Genomic DNA, 12,094 nt, shown 5'->3' on the forward strand with positions numbered 1-12,094 from the left:
AAGTCGTCAGTATTTGTCATTCCTGTTTCTTTCCTTGTTGCTTATATTTGGTTCCACGGAATACCATTATCTGTCCTGAAAGAATGCCCATTGGCTTAGGTAAGATATTTTTACCCCATTTGCTCCACTCCGTCCTATCATTTCCCCCCTTTCCCCTTCTTTCTCTCCATCTTCTCTCTCTCTTCTCTCACTCTTCTCTCTCTCTTCTCTCTCACTCTCTCACTCCCTCTCCCTGCCCCCCACCCCCAAACTGAGCACAAAGAGCTGCGTAGCTGCAGCGGCGGCAGCTTTAGTCGGATGCTAATGCACATCCTCTCCCTGCTGCATACCAATGTGTCCTGACCCAGCCTCGCTGTTTGCTTATCACAGGAGCCGCATTCGCTCTCAGGGGACATTCTCCACAGTTTAACTTGCCTGCTCTTTGCTAGGTTACTATTGAAATTTCTTGTGGCGTTCCCCTTCCTTTCTGCTTGAAAGAGACATTGTCATTCAGATGTCACATCAGATAGGATCCTGACATAGAGATGCATGCTCTTGTTGGGAGTAAAGGATGTTTCTATCCGCTCTTGTTTTTGAGTGGCCGTGCGAGCTAAATCTTGCTGGATCACTGGTGTGGGTGACAGAATATTAGATTATTTTTGCTTGGCCTTAATTGGTTCAATCTTGAGCCTGTCAGACCTGATTAGAGTCTATGCTGCATCGAGGCTGCTCCCCCACTGGACTCCTGGGAAAGATTTATTTTCAGTATGAAACAGTGTCTGCAAAGGCGTATAAGTTGTTCATTACTCCCCCTGCACTTGTCACGTTCTCATATCCAGGAATCTCTTACCTTGGCTTGTGTGTGTGTGTGTGTGTGTGTGTGTTGGCCCCTGGCATATAGTTTTGTGAATCCATAAATGATGATAAAGCAGGTTAAGTTGTTAAGAATACTACACAGTCACAGTGTCGATGGTATTTGAGAGTTGAAAATAGACCATCTGGAGGTCATCTTGCGCCTTTGATATGCATAATGATGGTGAGTAAGTGTATGCACATAAGGGGTTTGATAAATTCACACTTGAAGTCGTAGCTGAACGAGACATCCAGACATTTTTAACTAAGCGAGTGCTGCAGCATATTGGACATTAACCTTTCCACAAACAGTGCTAAGCTTTTAGTTTTAATGGGAGGTGATGGGCTACTGAATCAAATTAAACCTGGAAACGAGGAGCCTATCGTTGGCATTCACTGACAAGATTTGACAGACCTTGCCAGCATCAGTGGAGGAAATGGTCACTTTTTACATACTTAGCAGCTGAGTGATGTTGAAATATTCGATTTTAGGTTGAGGACCAATTCAAATTCATAGGTAATCCCAAAACAAATGTCAACCGTTTTTACAACCAGTTTATTTATTTGTCCAAAGTGATGATTGTAAGTGATCTACAGTCTTCTTTCTCCTTCCAAGACACAATACTTACTAATTAATTTCACCATTATTCAATAGTTTACTTTTTACTTTTATCAACATTTTGGCTGTCAATTTACTCTGTGTCGCTGAATATAGTGACTACTAATGTGGAAACAAATCTCAGTTTACCGTTTTCTGTTAGGAATGATTGCCCTAGCTTCATATGAACAACCTTGCATTCATAGAAAAATAAATTTGTGAATATCTCTACATCATCTCTTAACTGTCAAATCCTCTACTAGTCATCTCAGCGTTCAAAAACTCCCATAGATTTTCAAAGCTATCTCGTAGAAATTATGCTATTTATATAAACTGGAAAAAAGCAAAAAAGCAAACCCTGTATCATCTGAAATGGTCAAATGGCAAACCATAAGCTGCAGGAATAAATAGGAGTTCATACTTCACACTCTTTATAAGGCAGCTGCTGACATTTGCACTGCCCATAGCCGTTGATGATGACCAGTGCCCCTTCCTCGTGACTGGGTTCGTACTCATTGTAGGGCACCTGCGTGGCCAGATCCGCCATTGGCTGCCTTGGCTGGGTCCTCATCTGCCGGCGGTTCTGGATGGCCGAGCAGTGGCGTATCCGGCGCAGGGTGGGGGGGCAGCACTTCCGTGAGATGTACACAACGAATATGATGAGAAAGAAGGAAAACAGCAGGGCCATAGTTCCAATGATGACCCTCTGAGTGAGAATGGTATTGTCCGTCTCCATGAAGTCGTCCGTGACCGGTGCCCCTTCCACTGTTGTGGTCGCCAGGGCAGCGCGTGGAGTTTGAGTAGTTGTGGTCATGGTGGTCACAATAGTAAAGCTCCCCAAATCCTCTGCATAGAAGTCTGTTGGGGTCTGCTGCATAATTCCAAACAGGGAGCTGGTGACCTCTGGGGTTGTGGTGGCGTCCGTGGCTGTACTAACAGTCTGAACAACTGGCGCCGAAAAATTCTGACAAAGTTGGAATCCATACACGGCATCCAGTATCTCCTCACCCTGGGCGTACTCAGGATTGTGGCACAGAATGGAATGTTCCCATCTTCCCTTGAAGGTGCTGAGCCAAGTGGCCAGGGAGCAGATCCTTTTGGTACATTCCCAAAGGTTGCTGGACAGCCCGATGGTGCTCAGTGACTGCCACATATCCATGACCAGGGGATCCAGGCTGCTTAGTTTGTTGTTATCCAGCAGCAGGATCTTAAGGTTCGGCAGCGTTTCGAAAACATCAGGCGTCAGGACCCGAATCTCGTTGCCTGTGAGGTCCAGCTTTTCCAGGGTGGTCCAGGTCCAATCCATGCCACACGTTAGGTTGCTGATCTTGTTCCACTGCAGATAGAGGAACTGGAGGGCAACCAGTCGTGGGAAATGGGCCAAGTTGATCTTGGTCAGCTGGTTGTGTTCCAAGTGGAGCTCTCTGAGCTTGATGAGCCCAGCAAAGCCGTTCCGGGCCAGGCTCCGGAGCCGGTTGTTGCTGAGGCCCAGGTACTCCAGGCTGCGGCAGTCCCAAAACGCCCGGACAGGGGTGGTGCGCAGAGAGTTGGAGCGCAGGTGCAGGATCTGGAGCTTCCTCAGCCCGTGGAACAGCTCTGGCTCCAGCGCTGTCATCTGGTTGAAAGACAGATCCAGGATCTGGAGGTTGATGAGGTGGATGAAGGTTGTGTTGGGCAGCTTGGTGATGCGGTTGGAGCTCAGGTTGAGGTCCTTAAGTTTATACAGCCCCTGGAAGGCATCCTCCTGAACCGTTGTGATCTGGTTGTGGTCCAAATGGAGCCAGGTTAGCTGGCTGAAGCCATAGAATTGGTCGGGGCTTAGCTCGGTGATGCTGTTGTGGCGCAGTGACAGCCCAAGGGCCCCCTTGTCCACGCCATCTGGGGGCGCCTGAAGCCCCTGGGTGTCACAGTAGAACTGCAGGTCCTCACAGCGGCATTTCTGAGGGCAGGTTGTGCACGACGCAGGGGGTGGCAGGCACAGCAGCATGCTGATCACACACAGACACAGGGCCGCTGGTGTAGGTCCCACCAATGGCCACCTTGAATGGAAACCTGGATGGATTCAAAGATAAGAAAATAAACCGAGAGGAGGGAAAGCTAATCTCTGTAGAACACTTAATGCTGATGTGAATGCTTTGTGGTAATACGTTTTTTTTCTTTCCCGAGTGCGCAGTTTTTTTTTTTTCTTTCGTGGTTTTTTTCTTTTCTTTGCTCTCTCATTCTCTCTCTCTCTCTCTCTCTCTCTCTCTCTCTCTCTCTCTCTCTCTCTCTCTCTCTCTCTCTCTCTCTCTCTCTCTCTCTCTCTCTCTCTCTCTCTCTCTCTCTCTCTCTCTCTCTCTCTCTCTCTCTCTCTCTGTGTATCTCTCTCTCTCTCTCTCTCTCTCTGTGTATCTCTCTCTCTCTCTCTCTCTGTGTATCTCTCTCTCTCTCTCTCTCTCTCTGTGTATCTCTCTCTCTCTCTCTCTCTGTGTATCTCTCTCTCTCTTATTCATTCTTCTTGCCGGTCTTCTAGAATTGTACATGTCTACAGCACATCAGTTGTGTAATGATTATGAAGAGTGTTGGTGACTGTGGGCAGATTTGTTTTCTAAACAGCAAGGTCACTTGAGAATCAAGCGTGTGTGCATTTAACTGGTGATATAGTAGACTTTTTCCACCCTCCTTGATCGTTCATGGTCAGATTATTTTTCTTCCGTTTCCCTGACATGCCGTAATTGGATTTGATTTGTCAAAGATCGGCAAGCTCCTAACCTCATTCAAACTACTAATTTGCATGCAATTTTCGACTCAATGATTTATTTGTATATACTTTCTCAACGTTTCAAATATGTGTCTGAAATGATACTTCTCAAATGCCCCTGTTGAGCAACATATCCTGCTTGAGATCACGTCTGTCATTTCAACTCACCAACAGGGAAACAGAGAAAGCAAATACGGTGTTAGAAGTAAATAAATAGGGCTTAAATAACTATTAGACAGCCCGACTCATTCTGACTCTTATTCTCCTTTCTATTCAAGTCCAGACCCGCCTGATTGAGAAGCTAACTTACCCATTCTTTTGTGCACATCGGTGGCTGCATTCAACTGTCCTTTTCCACAGACCCTTGGAGCAGCCAGATGGAACAGAAATCCAAAGGGAAAAAACCCTTTTGAGTGAACACAAAAGGAATTAGGCTCTTCTGAAATAAAGCAATGCTGAGCCCACCCAATTGAAATATAATCAAAAATTCCATGTCCCGGGATGTTGCTGTTTCTTATTAGTCCTCTTTTTTTCTCCTTCCAAATTCCAGATTTAGGGAACGCATTTCTTTTCCTCTCCTCTTCCTGGGAATCCTTTGATTTTTTTTTTTTTTTACTTGACGTAAAATTTTGCATCCGGAGAGACCGTGGCTAACACAACCCCCCCACTCCTCACTGGGTCCCCCGCTTCCCTTCCTCTGCAATGATGTCAGCTCAATTGGTTAATTGAAGATCAAGCGGTCCCCTTCCATGACTGGGGGGTCCTCCAACCCTAACTTGTTGATGGCAGCTCGAGACCCTGCGCCCGTCGCCAGCTCTGCCTCGGCACACAGCCTCGCTAGCGCAGTGCACGGAGCTCTCTCCTGCGAGCACAGACGCAGAGGAAGAGGGGAAAAGCGGAGGAGAGGGCTCGGGATGTTATTCTGTGCTTTTGTTGCAGCCACTCACCACTACAGAGTGGTGGCAGCCTGGCGTCGATCATCTGTGCTGTTTCTCTCTCTCTTGCGCGCGCGCTCGCTCGCTCCCTCGCTCCACCTTGCTCGCTCGCTCTCTCTCGCTCTCGCTCTCTCTCGCTCGCTCTCTCTCGCTCTCTCTCGCTCGCTCTCGCTCTCTCTCGCTCTCGCTCTCTCTCTCTCTCTCTCTCTCTCTCTCTCTCTCTCTCTCTCTCTCTCTCTCTCTCTCTCTCTCTCTCTCTCTCTCTCTCTCTCTCTCTCCTGCTCCCTCAGTCTCTCTGCCTTTGCACACTTGCTCGCAAGCCTCCTCCCTCTCTCCCCCCCCCCCTCCTACCCACATCTTTTTTTTTTCTCTCTCCTACTGGCTCGTCACCATCAGAATATTGATATCTCCAACGTGTTGCGGCAGCTCACTGTTGAAATTAACCAGGGCTGTAAATCTGAACCTCGCCTGCATGTTGTCTTTGTGTCTGCCTTATACATACAGACTAGTCACATTAAATACAATTAATAAACAAATAGGCAGTTTATGAGGCTGTGGACGAGGAGAGGTGAGAGGAGGGGTTGAAGAAAGAGCAGAAATGTACTGCAAAGCCCCATTTTTTTTTTGTAGCTGAAGTAGGCATGTTTGAGTGTGATACATAATTCACACGTGTCCCGAGAGCAGAGCTTTTAATTTTTGAGCACAGGCATGTGATGTATGACCAGCTGCTCCTGAATTCAATTTGAATGACTTTGAATGTGTAATAGACTGAGGCAAATTCCGAGCTTGGTAATGTGAGGTTAAAGATGAGATTGAAGTCATCAAAATGTCATCCAACCAATTTGACAATTAGCAGCCGTTTTCTTTCTTTTTGAGAGCACGTCGCAGAGAAGTGGATTTTTGATTCGTTGTCTCAGACTGCAGACTGCCTCCATTCATGTTTTGAGCAGTCCAGCATCTTGAAGGGTGCCACGTCAAGAATGACGTCTTGGTTCTCCTCTCTCTCTCTCTCTCTCTCTCTCTCTCTCTCTCTCTCGCTCTCTCTCTTCCCCCCCCCTCCCTCCATTTCACTCCCCCTCGAGATCCTCTCACTGAAGCTTCTTTATCTATTGCCCCTTTATTCACACCCCACTGTGTCGCTCCCCTCCGACCCCCCTCCCCCCACCCCCTCCTACCCCAGTACAGACACACACACACACACACACACACTTTCACTAGAATCCAGTAAGCTGTCAACCCTTAAAGCGAGATTTTATGAGGGGTATTCAGACCGACCAATTCCAGAGCACCAGAAGAAATCAGTATAAAAACAAATATCATGGGTTTTATGTGTCCCTAGTGCTCCTATCCCTTACCCTCCCCCAACTCCCCCTTCCACCTATTGGACTCCTCTAAGTGGTGGGGGGTGGGGGGATTGCTTTCTGGTGGTTTGTTTTCAATGGCACCTGTTAGCCCAATGGGGTTCATGACCTTCTGCATGATACTTGAACTTGATTTGTTGTGATTGCAGTGGGAGGGGCCCACCATCTCCCCACTGCCACCCCTTTGTCATCCATTTTGTTTTAGTGCTGGGTTGCACTGATGACCTCCTTACATTATGACATGAACGAGTACATGCATATTCAACTCTTTCCCCTTGCACCGGCCTTTGATGTGTCTCATGCTTTGTCTTGTCAAAGCACCTTCTTGAATAAGGAGCAACATGCATAGTGGTGCAGGCCAGGGGTTATTTTTTCAGGAACAGAATGGTTACTCCATGCTAATTGCCTTTGACTACGCCAACATGTTCAAACGTGCAACAACTCAGGCAACGGTGCTTTGCACTTCACTCTTTGAAACACACATGTTGTTTGTAGTCATAGCTGCGAATTTCTGGGTCACCTGACTCATGTGTGTTCATGTCATCCTTCTGTTTGCGTGGTGGACTGCATCCCCAATGGGATGTCTCCACAGAGTGTGAGAGGGGGGGGGGTGGGCTTTGTGTCTCAGTCGATATGATGTACACTCCCTGGAGTTAGCTCGTGCTACAGCTCGTCCTGATCAGAATCACCAAAGGCCGTCACAGAGAGGAGGAATATCCCAGAGCTCTGATTGTGTCTCCAATTAAGCAAACTAGCCGGCAGTGGAATCAATATCAAAGAGCTGCACCATCATCTGGCCCGCAGAGGACACTTTGTTTTCATTTAGTTGAAATCCCCACAATCCCAGGGACTATTCTGCTGGTGGAAAAGTGAAATGCCCAAATCCGTCCTGGGGGAGAGAAAGAGAGGACAGAGGCGGGGACAGGGGAAGCGAGGGACTTCCTTTAGCAAAGAGGCTGGAGAGAGACACCACCCCTGTCACAGGAAGCTGCAGCACCTAAGGAGCAGCACTCGTGATCCGGGGCTGGGAGGACGTGACAGATAGGCATGAAGGAAATAGGATGGAGGGTGAGAGAGTGAGGGGGCGAGAGAAGTGCAGGCCAAAGCGCATAGCCACAGCGCAACGAGTTTCTGCGACCAACCGGCACAAAATCAGCGGATTAGTACCGACGGGAGCTCCCTTGCCTCCAACAGTGGACCCCCTGGTGGAGCGGGGGGAGGGCTGGGTGGGGGACATGTTTCATTGGCTGTCAGAGTACTACTGCCAGTGACATGGTGACAGCTCTGCCTGAGGCCTGAGCCCCCCCTCCCCCCAACCCTCTCTCTCTCCCTTTTTCCACCTCTCTCTTTCACTCACTCTGACTGTCCGGTTCCTCACTCTCTCCCCGGCTTTGCTTCCTTCCAAGATGTGTGTGTGCAGATGCTGTGGGACCCATGTGACTGTGCTCTTCCCCATCAGCCTGGCGTTAGCGCGCGTGTCCAGTGGTTCTGCTGCTTAGCCGTATGACCGGTGGGGAAAAGCCTCAGTGCTGCTGCACATCATTAACTGTTGATGCCCTCCATGCAGGGCATCCAACCCTTGGTTTGCCCTCCCGGTACTTCATGCATGACTGGGCAGGCCCCGGGGGGGAGGGGAGCAAAGCAAGTGGCATTACGGTGGCTCGAATTGACTCTGTCACATAACCCTCACGTTAGCGGAGGCAAGGCAGAGATGCCGTCCAAAGGGAATCGATGGATTGAATGAGACGTTGGGACTCTTCTGTCACCGTTCCACAGCTGCCACTCTTTATTGTTTCCTTCATTTCAATCTGTCCATCTCTATCTGTCGGCCTCTTCACCTACCCCGTCTGTTCGTTATCATAGCTGATGTAAAAGCTTTCTGTCTTGTTGGCTTATATTGGATGGCCAACGGTGTCGTTTGTTTTCAGTGTGTAATGGGTTTGGACAAAGATGTTGGTCCATATACATCAGCCAGCCAGCCAGCCAGCCAGCCACCCGTCCGTCCCCCTCCCCATGTGACTTTGAGCTGTCTTTCGTGGTGGAGTGGGAATTAGGAGGCAAGGCTCCAGCCTCTAATCCCTCTTCCTTGTCTGGGTTTCAGGCGGGCAGGAAGGACAGGAGCGATGCCCTGAACACAGCCATCGACAGGATGACGAAGAAGACCAGAGATCTGCGTCGACAGGTTTGTTTTACTCCTCTTTACCCCCTGCGCCCCCCCCCCCCCCCCCCCAGCCTCCCTCTCCCTCCATCTCGCGGCAGGGTAAAGGTTAATATCATCGAGCACATAACCCCCCATTGATTTTTATGTACCGGGCCATTAATGTAAAAAATATTTTGTTTCGCTCGCAGCGCCAAAGAGGCTTTTTATGTTGTCCTGTCGTACAGCTAATATAACTGTCCAGCTGTGCATGTGTTACTCTATGTGAAACGCATACAGTCTGTCTGTTCTCCAAACAGTCCCATAAAGTGGTGTGTGTGTGTATGTGAGAGAGAGAGAATGGTGTTGTATGCTTATGGGAACGTTTGCCTTTAACGATGCGTTTGCGCTCCTCGGCACAGCTGCGCAAGGCTGTGATGGACCACGTCTCCGACTCGTTCCTGGAGACCAACGTTCCTCTGCTGGTGCTGATCGAAGCCGCCAAGAACGGCAACGAGAAGGAGGTGAAGGAGTACGCCCAGGTGTTCCGCGAGCACGCCAACAAGCTCATCGAGGTAGGCCCCCCTCCCCCCCTCACCAGCGCCCCGCTGGCACTGAGAAGCCCTTCATGTCCAGGTTAGGGTCGGGCATCAACATACAGGCTATCCCCGGCTCAACCCCCACACACACACATACACACACCTTCTCAAGACTGCGATGTTGTGCATCAGAGGACCAAAGGTCTGTAAAAAAAACAAAACAAACAAGCTTAGATTCTATTGCGTTTATGAAAGCATAAATCACCTCTGCTATTTGTCATGGTATACTGAGACTGTGTGTCAGGGCATGACTTAGCTGTATTTCCTCACCCTCTCTGGCACACACGCACACACACACACCTCCATGACAGTGACTAAGTCAGCAGGCTCAAGCCTAATAGCAGCCTTCTGAAAATGGAAGAGTTTACCGTCGGCAGACAAACACAGCATTTGTATGGATGGTCACAGCTGTGAATCAGAATTGAAACCCAGACAGAGGAGCTAAACTTGGCCATGCCCAAGGTTAAGTGCCGCCTCGGGGGAAATGTATTCATTGTCTCAACAGTCGGATAGCCTATATCTTATTGACAGGGTACACAATAGTAGCTACTCACGCCTGTCTTGTGTTCCCCAGAATGATATTCCGACAGACGAATGTCCTTTTATTTATTTTTATATCTCCTCCCTCCAAACCTCCCTCAGTCTGTCTCCCCTACACCGTCTCTCTCGCTCTTTTCTCTCCCTGTCTTTCTCTGGCCATTTTCATGTCCTTAATAGAGGAGCCTCTCATGTGGAATGGCTGGGGCTTTTAACTCTTGCGGAGAGGGAGAGGGAGACGGGCAGAGGGACACCGATGAACAGGGAAGGACACAGAAGATGAGAGAGAAACGGATAAATGGAGAGAAAGACAGAAATGGGGGGACCGGCAAAACCGACAGAGGAGCGCCGAGAGAGAGATGGAAGGGGTGGGAGGGAGGAGAGGGAGTCGTAGGGCAGTGACAAACTGACAGAAACATTAGCTGTCCTCATTAGCACTCCTCCAGTCCTTCCCCTGAGTGGCCCTGCCAGAGCGTCACGCGTTGACATTTGGAAGTGACCGCCCCCCCCCCCCCCACACACACACACACAAGCGGCTGGCCCCTAGTGTCGCTGCGTGGGTTAGTGGGTGGAGGAGGGGGAGGGGGAGCACAGGGAACCCGATGGTGCATCACAGCAGGCGGGGCGGGGGGGGGGGGGGGGGGGGGGGGCCTAGGGTGTCTCCTCGGGGCCAGGGTGCCTGTACTGGAATAAGAGGATGACACAACAGGCCTCCCCTGACGCTTGGCTGACCTGTCTGATCAGCTCTGACACCACACAGAGATGGAGGGAGGGGGGACAGAGGGAGTTGGAAGTGGAAAATGACACACTGTAACCCAACATCTGCTCCATAAAGCCCATGCTGGATTAGAGTGAATATGGAAGGGTGTTACAGCGAGGGGAGGAAAATGGAAGCCTGGGTATTGGGATTTATCAGGATTGACGCACTGGTAATGTGCGTAGGGAAAGCAACAATGGGACGGATATTTAGATAATCTGGATAGATATGAAATCCTTGTTACTGTGGATTTGAAAACATTGGGGACTGCATCACACCATTTCATTTCTCACACACACACACACACACACACACACACACACACACACACACACACACACACACACACACACAGTACAAATTGGGATAAAGTGGGAAACCATGTGTAGTTAGGTGTGAGCTTAGTGAGATTAGAGTTGGGATATGATCCAGATGTTTTGCCCAACTACCCCGGATGTAGTTTCACGAGAAACCGGCTAATGCTTTTATCATTTAATCAGATTTTCAACCAATGTAATCTCATTAACGTCTGCGTGTTTTACCCCTAACTGGCACGGCGGCGGCCGCCACCATGGTTACGGTCTCCCATTTCCCGCTCGGTGTGCAGGCCAGGGGGAGGACAGCCCCGTGAGGGTGTGTGGAGGCTGGAGCGTATCGATCTGCACCTGACATCCACAACATGAACCCAGTGGCCCGGGCCAGTGTGCAATGCATAGGAATCCATCTGTACAGGAGGGGAGGGTCTCCACCTCTACAGGAGGGGAGGGTCTCCACCTCTACAGGAGGGGAGGGTCTCCACCTCTACAGGAGGGGAGGGTCTCCACCTCTACAGGAGGGGAGGGTCTCCACCTCTACAGGAGGGGGGGGTCTCCACCTCTTGAAGCTTTTGTAATGAGGCTAAGCATTACACAGTCAAATGCATCAGCAGCCATTGAAACCAAGCAAGTGCCGTCCCAATTGGATATTCCCACAGCAAAGTTTCCAGCTCAGCCTCTCAGCCATAGGCTCTGTTCAGGTCTGCAATGACCAGAAAGGCATAAGCCATGGAACTGACACATCGACCAGCTAAGCATGTCGATGGAAATCACACCTATGCTAAAGAGCCTGCTAGAATTTCTGCCCATCATGCTCTCACCTATCAAGCAATCCAACCAAGGCTTTTGGCCGGGAGCAGGAAACACACACACACACACCCACACACACATAGATAATCTGTTCACATGTCAGTCATGTGTCCATATTCAGAATGTGAGAATTAAAGTCAGTGTAGTGACACAGGGGGTCAGGGAGTGGGTGGGTGGGGGGGGGGGGCAGTTCCACTTGCTACACAATGAATCACCCAGGGCAAAGAGGATGGAATTCAAGCCAAGTCCAATGCCTTGATAGAGAGGCATAACATATTTTTCTTTTTTCTAAGTCGTGTTAGGAAAATTGCCAATTCCTTTGGTTCTTTTGTTAAGACTACATTCCCCCCCAAATCACGGTACATCCTTTTGGGATTACTTATGTGAAGTAGCCATTACAATGCAGTTCCACTTCATGGTTTGGACCTATTTCAATTCAGCACAGGGGATCCTACACATTCTACTGATTTGTTAA

General features: G+C 49.4%; 2 protein-coding genes across 2 annotated transcripts in view; one reads left to right on the top strand and one right to left on the bottom strand.

Moving 5' to 3' along the window:
- ctnna1 (catenin (cadherin-associated protein), alpha 1) overlaps nucleotides 1-12,094 on the top strand; it is a 78,094-nt gene that overhangs the window by 33,800 nt on the left and 32,200 nt on the right. The window contains exons 8-9 of the mRNA XM_084695377.1: nucleotides 8,567-8,647; nucleotides 9,025-9,177. Of these exons, the coding sequence (XP_084551503.1) occupies nucleotides 8,567-8,647; nucleotides 9,025-9,177 (234 nt within the window). The remainder of the gene's footprint in view (nucleotides 1-8,566; nucleotides 8,648-9,024; nucleotides 9,178-12,094) is intronic.
- Nucleotides 1,526-7,702, bottom strand: lrrtm2 (leucine rich repeat transmembrane neuronal 2). The gene is made up of 2 exons (XM_084697667.1): nucleotides 7,633-7,702; nucleotides 1,526-3,481 (listed from the first exon to the last, which is right to left on the bottom strand). Exons 1-2 carry the CDS (start codon nucleotides 7,700-7,702, stop codon nucleotides 1,845-1,847), a joined length of 1,707 nt encoding a protein of 568 aa, XP_084553793.1. The 3' UTR covers nucleotides 1,526-1,844.

The sequence above is a fragment of the Hypomesus nipponensis genome, chromosome 1 (assembly GCF_054491055.1).
Source record: "Hypomesus nipponensis isolate SF chromosome 1, ASM5449105v1, whole genome shotgun sequence".
Taxonomy (NCBI): domain Eukaryota; kingdom Metazoa; phylum Chordata; class Actinopteri; order Osmeriformes; family Osmeridae; genus Hypomesus; species Hypomesus nipponensis.